This window comes from Anabrus simplex, chromosome 9 (assembly GCF_040414725.1).
Source record: "Anabrus simplex isolate iqAnaSimp1 chromosome 9, ASM4041472v1, whole genome shotgun sequence".
Classification (NCBI taxonomy): Eukaryota; Metazoa; Arthropoda; class Insecta; order Orthoptera; family Tettigoniidae; genus Anabrus; species Anabrus simplex.
This window is the reverse complement of record NC_090273.1, coordinates 94,427,989-94,450,096: the sequence shown is the minus strand read 5'-3', so window position 1 is coordinate 94,450,096 and position 22,108 is coordinate 94,427,989. Positions and strand designations below refer to the sequence as shown.

Sequence of the window (22,108 nt, the reverse complement as noted above, 5' to 3'; positions counted from 1 at the left end):
ATATAAGGAAAGATCTTCATTGGCGTAATCAGATAAATATGATTGTAAATAAAGGGTACAGATCTCTGCACATGGTTATGAGGGTATTTAGGGGTTGTAAGGATGTAAAGGAGAGGACAGATAAGTCTCTGGTAAGACCGCAACTAGAGTATGGTTCCAGTGTATGGGACCCGCACCAGGATTACTTTTGAAGAACTGGAAAAAATCCAAAGAAAAGCAGCTTGATTTGTTCTGAGTGATTTCCGACAAAAGAGTAGCATTATAAAAATGTTGCAAAGTTTGTGCTGGGAAGACTGGGGAAAAAGGAGACGAGCTGCTCCCTTCCCTTTGGGAATCAACATCTATACCATTAAGGGTTATGTTCCGAGCTGGACTTTTTCCAGAACTCAAATCAAGTTTGTAATCCTGGTGAGGGTTCCATATATTGAAGCCATATCCTAATTAATTGCAGTCTTAGCAGAGACTTATAGGTCCTCTCCTTTACATCCTTGCCCCTGAATACCCTATAATACAATATGGAGAGATCTGTAACCTTTATTTACAACCCCTTTTATATGATTACCCTGATGAAGATATTTCCTAGGTACTACAGTGATCCCCACGAGGAACTTTCACCACATCAACTTTTAAAAGAAGTAAAACTGAAAGGAATTTTCATCTTTGAGAAATTCACAACCTAACTTTTAACTCTATCATCATAGGCCCTACTATTGACTGTTGCCCATCTCACAATATTGTCGAAATCTTTTCGAGTCTCGCAAAATCTTTTAACTTACTTATAACTCTATACGGACTTCACCAAGCAAGTTGATCTTGCATTCGGGAGATAGTGGACAGCCCTGATGATTGTTTTCTGTGTATTCCCATTTTCACACCATTTTCAGCCTGTTCCCTTCCCACTCCCTGGCAATAAGACCGGTAAATTGTCTAGTATAATATTTCCCATGTATGGATGCGAGTCATAGACATTAAGGAGATTAATAAGATGTATGCTACTCAAATGTTTTTTTTTTTTTTTTTTTTTTTTTTGCTAGTTGCTTTACGTCACACCGACACAGATAAGTCTTATGGCGACGATGGGATAGGAAAGGCCTAGGAGTTGGAAGGAATAGGCCGTGGCCTTAACTAAGGTACAGCCCCAGCATTTGCCTGGTGTGAAAATGGGAAACCACGGAAAACCATCTTCAGGGCTGCCGACAGTGGGGCTCAAACCCACCATCTCCCGGATGCAAGCTCACAGCCGCGTGCCTCTACGCGCACGACCAACTCGCCCGGTACTCAAATGTTTTGCTGGAGAACTGTGCACTAATAACACTAATAACTAATAATAACACTAATAACTCCATCGTAAAAGAGCTTACGGTTCAGCTCTGTTAACTTAAATACTTTGACCGTGTAATGAGGAGAAGACCAGCAAATATGGAGAAGGTCATCACTGAAGAAAAAGCTAAGGCACAGGGGTAATAATAATAATAATAATAATAATAATAATAATAATAATAATAATAATAATAGCTTTACGTCACACTAACTACTTTTTATGGATTTCAGAGATGCTGTGGTGCCGAATTTAGTCCCGCAGGAGTTCTTTTACGTGCCAGTAAGTATATCGACATGAGGTTGACGTAAGCTCACCGGACCAAAAAGTAATCACCCCTGGAGAAATCATTTACAAGCATCAGTTAATACTGTTTAACTCCACCTCTACCCCCTGTGGGTGGGGACGGTAGAATAACACCCACGGTATCCCATGCCTATCGTAAGAGGCGACTAAAAGGGGCCCTAAGGGCACGCAACTTCGGAGCGTGGGTTGGCGACCACGGGGCCCTCAGCTGAGTCCTGGCATTGCTTCAACTTACTTGTGCCAGGCTCCTCACTTTCATCTACCCTAACCGACCTCCATTGGTCAACTCTCGATTTTTCCGGACCCCGACGCCCTTTTCACGCCCTTCGTGGCCCTCGTCTTCCTTTGGCCGATACCTTCATTTTAAATGTCGAATCCCTTCCATTTTTTCTCTCTGATTAGTGTTATGTAAAGGATGACTGCCTAGTCGTACTTCGTCTTAAAACAATTATCACCGAGCTCGATAGCTGCAGTCGCTTAAGTGCGGCCAGTATCCAGTATTCGGGAGATAGTTGGCAGCCCTGAAGATGGTTTTCCGTGGTTTCCAATTTTCACACCAGGCAAATGCTGGGCTATACCTTAATTAAGGCCACGGCCGCTTCCTTCCCACTCCTATACCTTTTCTGTCTCATCGTCGCCATAAGACGTAAAGCAACTGGCAAAAATAATAATAATCACCACCACCACCACCACCACCACATATGGACTTGATAACTGCCTGGATTCGGTTAGGAAGGGAGGGAGTCCACACGGTTATGCAGGTACGTCGCATCCAAGTTGAGCCACTCGCTAAGGATTTAATCGCGCAATTCCACCAAATTGAGGTGATGCTGATGTCCGCGTTTTGCCCGCTATTCCTACATATCCCACACATTTTTGATGGGGTTCAAGTCAGGTAATTTTGCAGGCCAATCGAGATTTAATAGGGTGAGAGAATGTTCATAAAACAAGTTACAAATGCGTCCAGTCCTGCTGTCATCTTGAAAAAATCGGGGTATCAATAGCATACTCATCATGCAGACGTTGAATGAAAGGCAACACCTGACAAGTAAACTCTCTTTTTTTATAAATTTGCTTTACGTCGCACCGACACATATCGGTATTATAGCGACGATGGGACGGTAAAGGGCTAGAAGTGGGAAGGAAGCGGTCGTGGCCTTAAGGTACAGCCCCAGCATTTGCCTGGTTGTGAAAATGGGGAAACCACGGAAAATCATCTTCAGAGCTACCGACAGTGGGGTTTGAACCCACTATATCCCGAATACTGGATAGTGGCCGCACTTCAGTGACTGCAGCTCGGTAAACTCGTGTCCTCATCCCGAGGTAGCGCAGCTCCTTTTAGGCAGACCCCCATTGGAGGTGAGCTGCATTTTAGCCACATACCAGCCCATCCAGAAAGTTTAAATAAACATGCCGGGTCATGTAGTGGTCACCTCAGTGCGCAGGCCCAATCCATGATATGGGAAACACCCGCAGAACATCACAGACTCACCTCCGGCTTGAACCTGATCTTGCAGACATCCAGGATGAAATGCTTCATTTGGCCTTCGGTGCGCTTGACGACGTGCGTCATTGGAATACAGGCAAAAAAACATGATTCATCAGACCACATTACATTCCGCCAGTCAGCTACTGCCCATGTGCGATGAATTCTGACCCACTGAAGACGCGCAGGTTTATGTGCCTGTGTGACCAATGGCCTCTTGCGAGGTGACCAACTCCAAATGTTCATTGCACGCAGTTCCCGTCGCAATATTCTCTCCCTAACAGATTGGGATGGACCTTCATTCACTGGTCGGATGTGGAAGCGATTTTGATTCACAAGCAGCGAAACGCGTTTCCAGTCCCTCTTAGTCAGGATCTATTTTCCGACCTCAATTCTGACGTCGTGTTTCGTGGCCACGAGTATTTTTATTTTTATTAACTGACCTTTGTTGGTACAACATTTGGTCATTCTCCATGTACAAGGCCAACAAATCCAGCAACTTCATATACCGTATGGCCATGGGCACTGCCAAACACGATTGCCACCTTTTGCCACTCTGTCACATTCTTACATCTACCCATGTTGAGGTACACACTGTCCGCTTGAAACATCAGTGTCTCACTGATCGCTGCTGCCTTATGCTCACGTAGATGTAGCGCGCATGCGGGTGAACACGGAACTCTTTCTATGCGCCATTTGTACAGGTTTAACGATCCATCTGTGTGTGCGCACTAGGGCGACTAATTTTTTGTCAGGTGAGCTTATTTGAGCTCGGGGAAGAGTCCCAACAAGATTAATTTAGCCCACTGCCTTCGTGATGTACAGGCCGTACTGTACCTCCGATGACGTCACACAAAGAGGCGAACTGTTTCCTCCGTCTGCCCCGTGTAATGCAAGGACATGATGTGTCTGTACCTTTTGTAATTATGAAATATTTACAAATGTTATAATAATATTACAGGTGAGATCATTAAAACCTGTAATCGCATCATAACTCGTTAAGTGAGGTCTATGTAATTTTAGAAGTAGGTTTGAAGTGCGATCTGCGCGGTCAAAGCTTCAGTGTTTTAGTCGTCATGTGCCCAACAAATAATTATTATGCATTAATATACAAATATGGAGACAACAAACGTGCAACAATAAGCTTTACTTCCATACCTCTAGATGACCATACATACAGTACCTTTCTTGGTTTTATTGTTGTTGTTGTTGACACTTCTGGCACTATCGTTCTAAGACTTTCGTGAAACCCTTCCTTCTATACAAACATTTGTATCATTTTTTGTTTTAGAATAGCCCATGTTTTCCCAAATATTAATGCCCCGATCAGCCAGATCTATTAGTTACCGGTACTTCCCACATTCACGGAGACTGCCGAGGAATGGCTTTTACTCGCATTAATTTTGGGAAGAAAAGGCACTCAACATTACGAACCCAAGAAATAACCATATGTAGGTTCAATTGGTTACTGTCCACTTTTATACTTGTTCTGTATCAACAATAAAACACTCTGCTATAAATCTGTGTAACAACAAAGTCAAAAGCAGAACTCGTCATCAGCTCTGGAAAATGAGTGAAACATACACCTTCATTCTTCGTAACAGGTATTTTTTCCGTTGGGATTTTCATTTTTCATAAAGGTAACCTGCCCCCATACAAAGAAAATGAAAATATTAATGTCTAACTTGTACAGTTGTATTTTCGCCATGGTACGCACAAGTTCTTACCATTGTGGCAAATGCGAACTTTCACACACTGTATTTAAATTTGTAGCACATTATATTTCCACAAAAACTTGTTATACGATAACAGTTAAATGAATAAATTACACGAGAAGTATTACGTCCCTTGAATTTACATTACTCACCACGTGAAGACTTCATGCCTAACCTAAACTGTGAGGTCTCACCTTAACAACAGCTGTTGACGTAAATCCTGATGTGATAAATTTAAATAAAAAGCATGCAATATACTTAAATATACATGTTTGTCTCTCAACGGTCACAGTTATCCTAAGAATGCCACCAATCCTTATGGATTACATCCACAAGTACAATTTGTAACATTCGCTTAGCTCGCCTCAATTGATCAGCTGATCGGCTTGGCGCGCTTTCTACAGTACGGCCTGTATATTACGCAGTGTTTAGCCAGGTTAGCAGTACATACGGAAGATCTAATGATCTAATAAAGCATGTCAGTAACAGGGAATCGTGGAGAGAAATTATCTATATCACAACGACCACCCCACCTCCTACAGAAGATCAGGATTGAACACAAACAGAGAGAGACCATATCGCTCTCAATAATGCTATAGGCACCGTGCGGGATGTACTAGTGGCGCCACACAGCGTTACTGAGGCGAATTAAATGTGGACCTAGTGTTTACTGAGGAGTTCCGGAGTGGCATTATGTATGGTTCTGAGCTTTGACTATGGATTTCTACCCATCAAAAAATATAAAATTTGGCTTTGAGTTAGTTTTGAAGGATGAAACTTTGTGCGTAAGTGGACATGTGAATGAAGTGAATGACATTTAAAAAAAATGATGTATCAGTTATTTCTGCAAATGCGATACGGCAAACGTCTGTGACACTACCACCGTATATGTCAACTCCAGGTAACTGAATAATTGTGTATATTTTTGTTATCCATTCCATTTGCACTCCACTTGCACTGAGTAAATATGAAACTTCTATTTTTTATGTTTATTGGAATTTGTTTAGGTTGATTCGGAGCGCAGTGCTCTACTAAATGGAGAATATCCCTGGCCTGCAGGAGGTAGAGGATCATGTAAATACATTGCTATTGTATTTTATTAGAGCAATGAATATTCTTTCTCCAAGACTAGTTTGCCACAAAGTTGGGGGATATCTAATGCTACCACGATCTAATATTTGCATTGTTATTTGCCACTTTTTCTTAAAGTCCTAGTACATTCTTAAGTAAATAATGTTATTCTTTAGTTATTGGTTTTGAAGATTAGTTAACACACAAAACATGTGAGTTATACTGTATATCGTTGCCATTGGTGGTTTCACGGTCCGTACTTAGAGACATGATACTGTATAGGCTTTTCGGCTTATGCCGTGCCAAGAAAATAAGGTGAAATTCTTTACATTTCTCAGAGAACTGTGCTCTGCGTCATCAGAAGAAAATCTCGACTGTCCACGAGAAAGGCTTCTTAAACTTGTTAATCAGAGACTAGTTGCACAGTTCTATTCTCTATTTACCGGTAACAAGTTCACTTGCTGAGATTATTGTCAGTTTAGTGATTATGAAATATTAAATTTATCGGCTATGGCGTGTTCGGTCTTAAATGCTGGAATTATCAGCGCGAGCTTAGGAACGGGTCAAAGTTTAAGAAGACTTTCTCGTGGACAGCCGAGATTTTCTTCTGATGACGCAGAGCACAGTTCTCTGAGAAACGTAAAGAATTTCACCTTATTTTCTTGACATGGCATAAGCCCAAAAGCCTATGTAGTATCAAGTCTATATACTGTATATCATCCGCATGTAGGAGAGATTCCATAGGCAATTTAGTTAAACTGCGAAATATTTTAATACGTTGAATACGTCTTTCGATGTGAATTTTGACACTAGTTAATACAGTGAGTTTTGTTCATTTCTTCAACAGTCTGCTATCATGTAAAAAGGGTGACGTTACAACTATAGCCGGGCCCATGAGAGTTGGAGTCTGACGCTAACGGCGAGATAAAGTTGACTGACGCTGCTCGAAAATGGTCTGTTGCTATGGGAACGATACCAAAGATGCCACATTTAAGGAAGATATCGCCACGTGGGTTGGCTTGCTCTCAGTTGCTCTTGTGATATTATTCGGAGTAGTACAATGTTAGTTGTTGCTGGTTTATGTAATTATGTAAGTGTTTGTTTCCTGAATATTATTTTCGTTGTTTTTTTTTGTTTTTTGTTTTTTTGTAAGTTAATCAGAGACTAGTTGTACAGTTCTATTCTCTATTTGCCGGTATCATGTTCATTTGCTGAGGTTATTGTCAGTTTAGTGATTATGAAATCTCAAATGTATCGGCAATGGCGTGTTCCGTCTTAAATGCTGGAATTATTAGCGCGAGCTTAGGAACGGGTTAAAGTTTATTGAATTGCATTAGGTCTACATAGTTGATTAAATATTCAGCCTGTATGAAAGGGTGATACGGCGCTGGTTGAGGTAACTATGACAACGCGGCGTACTTCATAGTTACCGTTTTCGCCGCTCAAATGTCAGACTAACTCTCGTGCGCCCAACTATACTATGCTGCGACCTTCCATGCTTGTTTATATTCTAGGGAACCCTTTGTCAGCTATTATCTCACCACCAGCTTCTAAGGATGACAGCAGTCAGCTATCATTAGTAGTAATAAAAGTGTCACTGGCCTACTGCCTGCTCGATCTGCATCCTATGACAGCCAACAGGTGCATATCGAGCAGGCAGTGCAATGGCCGTTCTGCCGTAGATTTAGATTTTAAGCGATTCCTGCGAGAAATTTCTTGTGTAACATCCCTTGTAATGTGAGTGCAGATTTATTCCATGCCAAATTCTGCTTGGTTGTTCAACTCTTTTTTTATACGGTGTATGATTACTTTGCAATGGGGATATTGAAGCGGCAAGTCCACATTTAATTCATCCGGTGGCCGCTAGAGCGTAGCTGTCATCTTTACCTTCGGGGGAAGCCTAAAGGGCAAAGTTTCTTTAAGTAATTCCCGTACTATAGAAGAACTGAAGTCACGCGTTTCACCAAGCTATTTCTGCAGAGGGTTAATTAACACCGTATTAAGGCCACATTCACAATACAAACGTAACCGTAAACTTGACGGCGTAACGTAACCGTAATATTAACGTAAAATTTGTGGTATCGACATGGATGAACGTAAGGAGTACACAGCAGCCAATCAAAACACTGCCACGTTATTTAGCACGGAAGTCGGGTTTTAGGCTATCTCCCAGTTTTATATTTTAATACCTCGATAGAATCAAACAACGTGGTAACGGAATTCGTATTACTTCAAACATCTCTTGCTTGTTCCTGGGAGCTGTGTACATGAAAAGGCGAACTAAACAACGGTGCGTAAAATGGGTTCATCACTTGAATCAAACACGGTTATCTCAGGGCGATTTCGATAATCTACTGTAAGAAATGTCCCTCATCAGTTCGTTTTGTACACGTGGATGAAACCTGAACTGTTTGACGCTATCGTACAATTTGATTCCCCTTTCCTAATAAAAATAAGTGTAAGATCTCTTTTACCAACATCAATGCTCCTAGCTATCACACTCCGATGAAATGTTTGGATGATATCGTTTTCGCAAACTAGTAGTCTGTCAATGTTAAGAAATATATAGGGACACTGTTTTATCTATGACGGATTGTCTCTCGCCCGGTCGCCAGTGCTGCGAGCTTGCCTCCCGCCATTTACCGTCATATTTCATTGCTACAGCATATTTATTTCCAGGCATTCTCTTTCGGCACAGCGTCTTTGTAATTCTTTTTTCCTTTTATCATACATACACAAAGATGATTTTGAAGGAGAATTACAAGTGTTTCGTCGAAAAAAGTCTTTACATAGCGCACAAAATACAATGTTTACGTCTGCTCTGATTGGCTGGTTCTTAAACCTAACGTAAAATTAACCGCAAGAGCTTGGAGTTTGCAATTCCTTAATTTTACGGACTCGGAGTTAAGTTTACGTCGGCGCATTGTGAATGGTTCCATCAGATAACATGACCGCAAACTTATATGTTAACATTAATTTTAAGTTTACGTTACGTTACGTTTGCATTGTGAATGGGACTTAAATAAAGCAACTCTGCATCAAATGCACGATTTACGGCGGCCATTTTGCTTTTAATCTCCAGCTAACAGTTTAACCCAAGTGAAAGGAGGGGCTAACTTAATTAAGGCCTTAACCTAAAGTTAAAATTAACCCTCCTTGATGAAATAGAATGAATAGTCAAATTCAGAGTTAAAACTGTATAATTCGGGATTAAGGTTTAACCCACGTTGATGAAACCGACCCTAAATGATGTAAGGCATGTCTTACTGCGAAAGGTAATCATGTTTAACAATATTTGAAACAAATGGCGAGTAATAAACCTGTAAACATGTACAGTGTTTTAAAAATGATATTTAAATCCGTAGGATTTTTTATTCTGTAGTTGCTAAATTATTTACCGGTAGTAATGGAACACACTCCCCGCGAGGAAGTGTGAGTCAGGTGCGGTTGTAATCTACTTTCCTCCTTTTGTCACATGTCATCTGGCTTTCGCCGCTGCAGCGTAGGGCCGGAAGTTGGCCAGCAGCAAAATGATTCGAAGTTTCCTCGTAAAATAAGAGCAATGTATTGTGCCGGTTCACACGTCCGCGACAGCTTTCAAAATGGCGCCGACTGAAGGTATGGGCCATGTAATCTATAGGAAGCAAAGAATAGACACCAGTTGCGATGACACAGAAGGCCATACACGTCATGGAACGGTCAAGTATTCAAGGTGAAACGGACAGTGGACTGTCTACTGTATTGTTTTACAAAAAAAAGTAGAAAACTTGATTGTTAAGAAAACTCCATCTTAAATTTTCTCAACGGAGTGTGAGGACGGAATTACCGACCGCGGTATAATTCTTTTAGGAATAACAAAGGATCTAAAGATATATTAAAGGAAAAAGCATCGGAAACGAGAAGAAACAAGTCAAATCACCGAAAAATAGCATAGTTGACTCGAGATATTAAGAAGGAATCACCTACAAGAGCTACGAGATACGCGTGGGTGGATACTCAGCGCAGTGATCTATAGTCTGCAAAGGGAGACCAAGCCAACATAAAAAGGATCACACACAAGAAGAGAAACATCTCCAATGATTGAATCAGAATAAAAATAAGTTTTCCTCAAGATCTACAAGAAGGGCAGACAGAGAATAGATGCACTGAAATCATTACCAACGAAATCGAGGATACGTCGGAGAGCCACGAAAGAAATAATAAAATTAAGGATTACAGACGTCAAAAAAGAATTGTATAATGGCTGTACACTGCACTATAATCATTAATTTAGATGCTGACAAGAGGACCATGAGGATGATGTGCTAAGTACACATGATGGACCAAGCTGGGGACCAGTACATCTTGCTATACGACCGAGCCATGATGAGGAAGACGACGGGAAATCATCCGACCGAGCCATGATGAGGAAGGCGACGGGAAACCATCCGACCGAGCCATGATGAGGAAGGCGACGGGAATCCAGACAGCACTTCCGTGATGAAGAAGCGGATGATGTACCAGATGTCCAACCCATGACCTAACCGAAGACCCAACTACAACCATTTGGGAGCAGAACAGCTGGGCCAGGGACAACCATGAGCGAGCTAAGTCATTTACAATATTTAATCGCATAATTTTGGTTTGCCTACACATGTACCTTAGGTATGTGCCGATGGGCCAATTAGAGACCGATACATAAGAAATGCAAGTGAATGTTACCAACGAAGTGTGAGATATTTAAGTCCGTAGTTACATGATCTAGCAATATAGCAGTAGTTTCTGATGTAATGGATATATACGTCATCGTATATCGGTCAAAATACACGTATGTAGCGTGAGGTTTGAAAAAGAAGTTTGGAAACAGCTGATCATAATGACATACTGGCAGATTACAGAGATTTCATAGTGGTAAAGCTACAAGTCGACGTCACGATTGGTTGCGCGCGGTGTAAAAATAAACAGATGGAATCACGCATTGTTTTGCTTCACAATAAGGGCATTGAACTCAATCATAGGTTATGAGATATAGCAACTTTTAAATGTTGTCTTAAGAAACAGTGAGGTACTTTGACATGGTCGTGTGTTTGGGAACGCGACGAGTTATTACTGAGGCTACGATGTTAAGATATTATATGGATGTTGAAATAAGGTTACGATTGTGCTTACTGGAGGAAAGGTATGAGTTATATAGTGATATGAGAAGTTTTATTCGCACTACGCAGGGGCCATTGAGTGCCTGCAGTTTAAGATATGCCACACTACATTTTTTTTAGATTCGTATACGTAAGATTGCCCACACCGCTGGAGCGACCTAAGCCAAGGTATGAACAGAATTTACTATTGTAGAAGTATGCTTGTGACGGAATCGTATGTCAACTTTAGATGTGTTGTAATGAATATCGGAATACAACGATACGTTTGATAGCTGTATTTGACCAATGCATTCACGACACCGATATACTGTATATGAGAGTATGTTTCTGAACACCGCGGCATAGCGCTTGCATAGTAACTGCGTATGTATAAAGTAGCTTGCATTGAAGTAGAATGTTATGGAATATAACGAAGGAAAGGGACATTGAACCTAAAAGGACATGTGTATGACAGCCAAAGATTATGTTGAAATTAGTTAGATAGCTAAATAGATTAACATTCTCTGTTTGAACTTATATTTTCTCAACGAACTATAGCTAGGGAAAAGCTAGAATAGGAGCCGTATTTAACAGGCACTAGGAACGAATGCCTTAGTTCGTAAGAAGTTATCCATGCACAACGAGAACGTAGCAATAAAACATGAGTTCGGATTTACTCAGATTTACTCAGATCTATTCAGATTTATTCATACAGACTTGTTCATATGGAATTATGCATTTAAGTTCACTCATATGGATTCATCCGGTTCAATTTACGCATCTAGAGTTACTTATTTGAGTTCACTTATATGAATTTACTTATTAGTGACTCGTCATTGACTGAGTATTAGCCACAATTTACCATGTGATGTTTTTCAACGCTCAATCCTAATTGGATCGGCGAGTAAATATATCCGTGATACAGTTCAGTCCTCCGATTTAAAAATGATGTTTGGGTTCAATTTAAGGTTGAACTTATTAGTGGACTTGAGATACACTTCGGCTTAACATTGTGTCTAAGTGAGACTTGTTTAATTAGTCTTAAAGCAAATGAGCTATCGTAACAAGTTGATTGTGTTGGTATTACACCTATGTCTCAACTGCAGTATGGACCTTAGATGTCCAGTGATCTATTGTAAATATGTACATACTCAATTTTTACTTCACGAAGGAACTGATCTGCATAGTTTAATACTGGATATTGTTTCCCTTTCTACGAGCCAGCGCTGACTCATAATCCATACTTGTTTTCACGCAATTCCAAATAATGCCTCGCATAAAATGCCAATTTAATAATCCAATATTTTATCAATAAATATCTTATTTATTTTCTACAATTGTATGCGTCATGAATTCTTCCATTACAGCCTAGTTCATAAGTTAGTTGCTAGCTAAGAGAAGTATTGAGTAATTAAGTATTCCATTTAATCATGACCAGTTCTCACGTAGTCAAATATTCAGATAAAATTTGTCGACGGTTACTATTATTACGTCGTGAGTTTCTATAGGCGTCACCCGTGAGTTGCTAATCTCTTCGTACTCACGTTAAGCGTATCCTGTAGTAAGATTACATGTCTTACTTGCCATTAGAAAACCCTGAGGTATCCGCTGAGCGACCCCATTTCGTCTGACTAGGCTGCCCAACGACGAGTTGAAATGGAGGTATCGGGTAAAGAATGTAACGTTCGAACAGACGCAATTGTTACAGTATATATCTGATTATACAATGTGAGCAATAAGGAACTCTCCCAGGCGGAGCCACTGGTTCGTTACAATTTCGCCCAGACTAGAAATCCTTACTCAGTGTTGCCAACTTAGCGGATTATCCGCTAAATTTGGCGGAATTAGAAGACTCTTGGCGGAGAAATATGTCATTTAGCGGGCAGCGGATTTTTTGGCGGAATTCTAGATTTATTATAGCGGAATTTAATGTTTTAACCATTTCACGTTTTTTTCCCCTTTTCATTTGAACTCCAGTCTGTCTCCGAGCTATTCCGTATTTCTTGTCAGGAACTAGCAGTCACATGAGGAAAACATGCTATTTGGATTTGAAGTTATGAGATCATGGTATCATGAATTTGTAATGCGTGGGGAAAGGGTACTTATCTCTTAGTTGACGAATGACGACAGATAATGAAACTGTGAGAGAGTAGCATTTATATTTATGCTATGAAGGAAGACCGTTTAATGAACTGGCCTTTTTTGTGTGTGGCCCTTGAGGTAGGGGATTCACCTAGTTTGCACCCGGCAGTAAAACGCCTACAAGTTTTAGCTCGCCACCTCGCAGGCAGGGGGTTAATCCCAGTGAAACTCACAGATCAGGTGAGTGCAGACATTTACCTTTATCATTATTTATTAGTATTATTGCTCATTTTTATTGCTCATTATTTGAGATCGGATTTCTTGGCGGAAGTTTAGCGGATTTTTAGTAGTATACAGCGGATCTTGAAAATATAAGTTGGCAACTCTGTCCACACTTCAGTAATTCCAGGTTTGTCATTTTTTCAACCTGAAAATAATAAAAATGGATCTTACCGTATAGCATGAGGATGTACATAGCCGTGGAGAAGTAACATCCGGCCGGGAGAAAGTTGCGATGGCAGTTCGCCCAGGAATGGCACCATCTAGAACAAAAATGATGAGTAAGATCCACATTGCTCATAGCTCTCTGTAGTTTGTTGAATGCCTCGGGATTCCAAGAAAGCTGGTTCAAACCCGGCAAAGATAGTCTGGTTTCTGAAAGGCGGCATAAAGTCCATTCGACACACCATGCTGTACTATGTCAGCACTCATGTAAACTAGGAGGGTTGTAAATAAAGTAGTGGCAATATTGATAGAACGCAGTATTTAATGAACTAACAAGTACAACTGCAATACATTCCATCGATCAGTAGCGGCGATTGGGAATTAGAAGTGTGTGTGGGGGGGAGGGGGGGGGGCACAAAAATATAGTAGGCAACATAAAGTACCCGGGTCCATTGGATATAGCCGGGGGTGGGGGTAGACATCAGAATTGAAAAAAAAAATGCTTATAAAAGGTTTAAAAGGTACAGCCCCAGCATTCGCCTGGTGTGAAAATGGGAAACCACGGAAAACCATCTTCAGGGATCCCGAGAGTGAGGTTCGAACCCACTATCTTTCGGATATGAGCTCACAGCTGCGCGCTCCTAACCACACGGCCAACTCCCCCTGTCTAGATAGATCTGAACAGACACATTGACTGAGTGAGACTGCCAGACTGACGAATGAGGGTAACCTTGGTAAAAATATACCCATGCTACCCTTCGTCACAGCAAATGCTACACATTGCTTCGCAGCTGTGGAGCTGTACAATTCGGCTAGCCGCTACGAACGACATTTTGTGCGTATTTTCGCTAAGCATTTTTCTTAATAATAAAAAAATTAATGGAAAGAATTTGCTGAAAATACAACAGGGTTTGTACATTTTTAAAAATAATTCTCAAATTATCATTTTCAGGCGCTAAAATGGAATAAAAATTGAATTTTTGCTCCACAAAGTGTGCCCCCCCCCCCCCTAATCGCCGCTACTGGTCACCCGCAGAGTATTACCTTTTGCCAAATGTCGGGAAGCCGTTGGGGACCGTTGACAAGGCGTTCTCTGTTGACAGCGACGGAGCGTCCTACTGCGCGGAGTACAGATGCAACGTCGGGAAATCGGCGGGGTTCCTTCCACTTCGGAAACAGGTCGAAGTCACAAGGACTCATGATGTCTGGTGAGTAAGGAGGGTGATCGAAGACCTCCCAATGCCGCTGTAATAATAAGAGCTTGATATTGCTTTCGACATGACAATGTGCATTGTCATGTACCACGATAGGGCGATCGTCTCGCAATAAACGTGCACTTCTGCGCCTCATAGCCGGACGCAGATATCGCTCCAGTAATCGGCAATAATGGTCACTATTGATGGTTTGTGCCTCAGGCACAGCATGCGTAAGAAAAACACCCTCGTAGTCGTATGTCACAATCAGCATAATGCCTATTGCTCACGATAAAATGTTTCGTAAAATTTGTTGTAAAATTAATTTTATAAAATTTGGTGAAAACAAGTTGTGTTGCTCACGGTAAAATTATTTTATAAAATCCGTGGAAGCATCAGTATGGCCATCTATGAACTCACTTCTGAACTAATATGCGTATGTGCTGCCATCTATCGATAAACTTTTAAATCAAAAATCAGCTGTTCAACTTACAGTTTGTGTTTGAGAGTATGGCTCCACCAAACAAAGCGAAACTTACTGCTCTAGCTGCAATTATGTGTTGTACAGTGATAAAAAGGAAGAAAAGAAGTGCCCGGAAATGTTGGACTCGGGATTGGATCAAAAGAAGAGAAGAAGGTAGAGGACTGCTGTCCTTGGTCGAAAATTAGTTGAGGTTAGAAGACCAGCATTATATAGAAATTCGGCGATTGTGTTTTCTGCCTCTTCTTGCATTTCTGTTGTGGTAAAGTGGCGTTTTAACTTCGTATAAACAAGGATATTTCTGGTATTCGTCCAGTAAAACACTAACAGCTTCCTTAGTCCACCCGGATCCTGTCATTTTAGAAATAAGTGTTTGTTTACAATTAAGCTTCCCAATCTTCTTACAACGTAGCGCCAGCATCATCGTGATGTCAGCTTCGCTGATTGGTTCGTTTCGTTAAATTAATTTTAGGGAATAGAACATGTCCTATTTTATGAAAAGTTTTATCAAAGGTTTTATAAAACTTGAATTTGACCGTGAGCAACAGACATTTTATAAAATTAAATTATTGTACAATAAATTTGACAGAAAATTTTACCGTGAGCAACAGGCATAAGCTTCACCAAACTGGGTTCTTGTCGACATTTCTGTGGACGTGGCGAACCTGGGTGACGCCATTCATTCGACTGACGCTTTAAAATTCACGCTCGTAGGCTCGAGCCGACGTCTCATCAATGGCGACAATACGCTGCAGAAATTCGTCTGCTTCGTTGCAGTCCAGGTGGATGCCAGCCAGTGCATACCTGTGCCATTTCTGCACGTCGGAGAGTAGATGTGGAACCCAACGGGACGCCATTCTTCTCATGCTAAGGACATTTCGTCAGTATGTGCTACACCATTTGATGACTGAGACCAACCTCTAAGGATAATTTCCGGACAGTCCCTCGATGGTCTACGGAAACGAGACCACTCACGATATCAATCTGATCTTGAGGAATGCGGTGCAAATCCGCAGTCTCATTCCGACCCGCACGAAACGCCTTGACCCATCATCCAACCGTCTTATACGGTAATGCATTCTCACCACAGGCTTCACATAATCCTCGATAATATTCTGATTCATTTTTGCCTCGGGCAACCTCGACTTTAATCCACGATCACGCTGATCACCTTTCGAAAACATGCTTTAGAGCGGTGAAATCGACACTCTTCACTTCAACACCACACAACAACAACACTCCAAACTGGATGCTCGTCAAATGCAAACTGTACATCGACAACAGCACCAGTAAGTGCTCCCACATCCTATTTGCTCATGCCCAATCTCCTGCGAGTGTCTGGACTACGTTGCCACCACTCTATTTATTGCCCTCATATCTGGTTTAATCCGACAAATTTAATTAAAACTCTGCCACACATCACCCAACAGACATCCGCTTCTGGCAAACTCCAGTTCCAATGGGTGTGCCAGTTACTTACAGTGGCCACAGAAAGTATTCGTACACCTATGGAAAGTGATGGAACATCATTACGAATTATGAGCTGAAGTGAGATTTATAAACAGCATAACGAAATGCATCAGATATACACGCTGAACATGCAGATCGTACCGCCAAGAAAGTATTCGTACAGTGCGTATGTAGTGCCTTTGTGATTGGTTAAATCAGTTGTCGCCACAGGTTTAGGCCGCTGTACCTGCAGGAGGGGTTGTTATCTCTTCAGTCATCACTGTGCTGTCGTTACCGCAAGGTTATTTGGTATGGGAGCAAAAGACGACGGAACTATCATTGAGTCAAAGAGAGAATATAATGTTGCTGTATAAACAAGGTAAAAGATGTCGTCAAGTAGGAAAACAGCTCGCATTAGCTTTACCACGGTGAGTTCAATAGTTAAGAAATACAAGCACAGCGGACAAACAGAAAACCCCAGATATGGTCCTCCAGAAGAACTGACAGTATGGGTGCGACGCATTATTGTGCGATCAGCACGAAAGGAACCGTTCCGGAGTGCTGCATCCATCGCTATAGACCTTACTGCAAGGTCCAACAGAACGGTGAGTGTGCAAACTATAAGGAACGCACGGTATTTCACAGTGCGAACCTGCGTAGTGGTTGTCCACGAAAGAAGCCATTTATAGGTGAAATAAATAAGCAGAAGCTCCTACAGTTCGTGAAAGAGTATTGTGGAAAGACAATGGACTTTTGGAATACCATTATTTTTTCTGATCAAGCGAAGTTTACACAGTTTGGAACTGGTAGGAGCAGGAAGGTACGGCGCAAGCCAAACATCGAACTTGCACCTCAATACGCAATCCCCACGGTAAAACACGGGGGAGCGAATGTGATGGTTTGGGGCTGCATGGCTGCGAATAGAGTGGGAGACCTGGCATTTATTGATGGTATCATGGATGCCAGGAAGTACATAGATGTGTTGCATCATAATTTAAACAGCAGTGCACACAAGCTTCACCTGGAAGGAGTCTTCCCCTTCCAACAGGACAATGATACTAAGCACCGTGCAATGATAAGCCGTGAATGGTGTTTGTACAATGCCCGAAGAAGACTTCTCGCTCCACCGCAGAGTCCAAATCTCAATCGCAGAGAGAACCTGTGGTATCATCTAGGCAAATAAGTGCAAAAACGCCATCCTACTAATAAAGAACATCTTAAAGAGATACTCTCAGATGCACGGTCCAACATATCTGAAGAGTACACCAAACATTTAGTTAACTCAATACCAAGATATCTGGAACAGGTCATCAAAGCTAAAGGCATGCATACCGAGTATTAAGACTGTGTTTGAAGAAAGACTTCGGCAAGTGTTTGAATTATCTAGTAGTGTACGAATACATTTTGTTGTGTTAAAAGATGGGTTTATTTGTTTATTATGTTAGTGCTGTAAATCTGATAGCAAATGTAAAGCGAGGTGCATTTTCTTTATACATATGTCTCACTGGATGTGTTTATATTAGTTCATGGTGCTTAATATACGAGCTATACGTTAAAATGTTGGTGTACGAATACTTTCTGTGGCTACTGTAACAGAATGTATTATGCAACTTAATTATCAATGCCAAATGTAATAATGAGCGAGGGCTATTTTTTTTTTTTTTTTTTTACAACTTGCCTTACGTCGCACCGACACAGATAGGCCTTATGGCGACGATAGGATGGGAATGAACTAGGAGTGGGAAGGCCCCGACGGTGGCATTAAGGAACAGCCCTAACATTGGCCAGGTGTAAAAATGGGATTTCCAACCTCTCATCGCCCTGTTAAATAAGCAGACAAGCGGAAGATGACTGATCTGCACACACTGTTACTCCGCAGCTACCTTACTATAATGTCTGCCATTGCAGAGTTCAAAACATCAGTTACAGCTGAGCTGTGGGCACTTATTCATGGCCGGCATCATTGATTCTCATGCCAAATGCGAGTTCCAAACCACACACTGCTGCGGTAACCAAACAGCTTCTGGCTCGTTTTCACCGATGGTAATAATAATAATAATAATAATAATAATAATAATAATAATAATAATAATAATAATAATAATGGCGTGTGGCCTCCAGAGAGGCCTGGTCCAGGTGTTCGATTTGACGTCGTATAGGCGACCTGCGCGTCTATGAGTATCTATGAACTCTAATGCTGAAGACGTCACAAGCACCCAGCCTCCGAGCCATAGGAATTAACTAATGAAAGTTAAAATTCCCGACCCGATCGGGAATCGAACCCGGTACCTCGTGAACCAAAGGCCAGCATGGTAACCATTTAGCAATGGAGCCGCAATTCGACAGCTGAAGAAACTTTGGGAGGACAGCGCTTCCACATCAAAGGAAGAGGTTCAAGACTCCGTGCAGACCTATCTCAACACGCTAGCGGCAATCTTCTATGTAGAGGATATTGGGAAACACGGCCACCGGTATGACAAATGTCTCGACCTTTCAGGTGACTATGTGGAAAAGTAACTTTGACTGTACTTGACTCGAGGTAACAAAAATATTTTGTGAGTCGCACTTTATTTTATGCCCCATCGGAGGTTGGAAAAAAATAGTCCGCGTAATATGGATTGCAGTGATATTACTAGATTTTTCCTATTAACTTAACCCCCACCCCAAACCCCACGGCACTTAACGCCCTTGAGAGGACCTTGGCCTGCCCAGCGACCGCTGCTCAGCCCGAAGGCCTGCACATTACGAGGGGTCGTGTGGTCAGCACGACGCATCCTCTCGGCCGTTATTCTGAACTTTCGAGACCGGGGCCGCTATCTCACCGTCAGATAGCTTCTCAATTCTAATCATGTAGGCTGAGTGGACCTCGAACCAGCCCTCGGGTCGAGAGAAAAATCCCTGACCTGGCCGGGCGAGAGGCAGGCACGCTACCCCTACACCACGGTGCCGGCATTAACTTAGTATCTCTTGCTATCTCTTCTTAAATGAATGTAACTGTTCAACTCTGTTACAACAACTCCCTATTAATTATCGTTTTTAAACAATTTTTTTAATTCACTTCCGTCATCGATTCTTCTTATTCATTATTTATCGTGCACACCATTTCATTTCATTAACTATGTAAGCTACCATAGAATATCAGAATTGGTTATATTTGTATATTACATTAAGGGTACAACCTTGTGTATTATGGCGAAATTAGTCCGAGTATCGTACAATTTTAACTTTTATGCTAACGTAATTCACAAGTGTTTGGGCAAAGTGGTTATTAATAGGAGGAAGTTATGAAACACGACGGAATATCTCTGGCATAGCAAATACGGCGAGTTCATCAATTTGAGTCGCGCGCCCGGAAGTAACAAAATAGGCTCACTTTCTCGAAAATAAAACTTTTATCCGCCAATCCGATTACGCCGTCGTTCTTAACACTAAGAGCATCCCTGATTTTTTTTCCGGTATAGTTCTGATGCACCCTGTGTATGTCTGCTTAATTTCTAATAATCCATTTTATAACTATGTTAATAATAAACAATGATAATAACAATAATAATTATTATTATCTCACTAGATGCTGCACCTTTTTGCAGTCAAATTAATATTAATAAGGTTATGTATTAAGCTGTATAAGCTCGACTGGTGGCCATGTGTCTTTGGTCTGACACCGTGGTTAGCCGGTTCGAGTCTCGTAGGTCGAAAAAAATTCACCACCAGAATGTTGACCGGGAGGGTAGGAGAGGTGGTGTTATACAATTCCTACTCACCAGATTGCGTGCCTGGATTCAACTGCAAACCTCTCCGCAGTGCTCATATGGAGTGAGGGCAAATGGCGCTGTTGATGGTGATTCGTCCGTCGGATGGTAACGTTAAGCCTTAAGCAGACCTCTTGGTGCTATTCTACAGGAGTAGGCTATGTGCCGACACCGGGTTTCACCCTCTCCCTTCCTACTATCATACATATTTTGTCTGCCATTTTCCTCTTTCAGCTAGCGTTTCCAATAAGGTGATAGTTATTAGCCGCCAGTCTGCTCTGTACTCTGTACACACGTTTTAAAATAATTCACTTTCTGAACTTCATATTTTGTAAAAATTGTTCTTAAAACTTCCTTTTCAAAGAAAATAAAATCACTATTTAGAGTTGAAAAGTTTGTGAAAAAGACTGAATTATGACACCCTCCTCTAAATATATTCTGTTCCACTGCACCTTGTTGGTCCCTTACTCAAACCAGGGTCCATAGCTTGCCGTAATTCCCATTTGGACAGCACTGCAGAACTGGCATTCAGCCAGAAGATCTGCAGTTAATCTGCAGCCTCAACAAGTCCGACAACCAATTCGCTGTCACACTCCACGTTTGTCCACGTAAGCTTCTCCATATTGATTGACTTCTCCTAGCAAAGTAACACAGCTATAGTGCCCAGTTATTCTCAGTAGCTTGCCAAGCAAAACGATTACATGGGAACAGAATTTCCACTTGCGGTTATTGGTATCAAGAAGCAAAATCCACTTTTCGAAATGAGTACGTTGACAGCACTGGATTCTACTATAACTCCTACACATAACCATTATATTTGATGGTTTCGATGATATTATTATTATTATTATTATTATTATTATTATTATTATTATTATTATTTAAATGGGCCTAACATCTAGGTCATCGGCCCCTAATGCTACGTGATGAAGCGCAATGACAAAATTATAAAAATTCCAAAATCCATCCACTGACGAATTCAAAAAGACGACGACTAAAAATAATTATGAACTTAAAACAATCAGTGGATCCGACCCGCAATGCTCCACCTATCAATAAAATAACTTAAAATGATGGTTTAAACGGAACAAGGAACTGCTTGCAAAGCAAAATCGTATCGATGATGCTTGTCCGAAGGGATCCAAAATCACTGGTTAAATAGACCCATAATGTTCCTCGCATACTGGTACTAGTCACCGGTAATATAGACCCACAGTATTTCTCACATAATGGTACTAATCACAGGTATTGCAGGCATATGGTGTTCCTCAGACAGTGGTACTAATCGCAGGCAACGTCGATCCGTGGTGTTCCTCATAAAGTGGTACTAATCACAGGTAATGTAAAACCAATGGTGTTTGTCTCAACAGTTTCCTCTCCATACTCGAACAACATACCACACTACCAACCACCACAGAAACACGCAATAGGATTGCATCCCTCCACATAGCGTTGGCGTCAAAACAAGGCGAAGTCCACATGTGCGGCGAAGTTTGAACAAGCGACCCCCCACAGATGTGGGAAAAGAGAGGAAGACTAAGTCAGGGTATCCAATCTTGGCGTCTGAAATTAGTGTGTTAAAGCTACAGATACTTCCCTCACTTTGGCATAAAGGAGGCAGATAGAAGGTATTTTAAGTTGAAAAAGGAGAAATCTATATTTTAATTCACCACTTCGCTTAGATGGGAAACTTCTGCTGG

The 22,108-nt window shown here is 41.4% G+C and overlaps 1 protein-coding gene across 4 annotated transcripts in view; it reads right to left on the bottom strand.

Moving 5' to 3' along the window:
• Window positions 1–22,108, bottom strand: part of LOC136881317 (galectin-8) — a 366,233-nt gene that overhangs the window by 108,847 nt on the left and 235,278 nt on the right. For all 4 annotated transcript variants that reach the window (XM_067154130.2, XM_067154126.2, XM_067154127.2 and 1 more), the window contains one exon: window positions 13,546–13,634. In XM_067154130.2, the coding sequence (XP_067010231.2) occupies window positions 13,546–13,634 (89 nt within the window). The remainder of the gene's footprint in view (window positions 1–13,545; window positions 13,635–22,108) is intronic.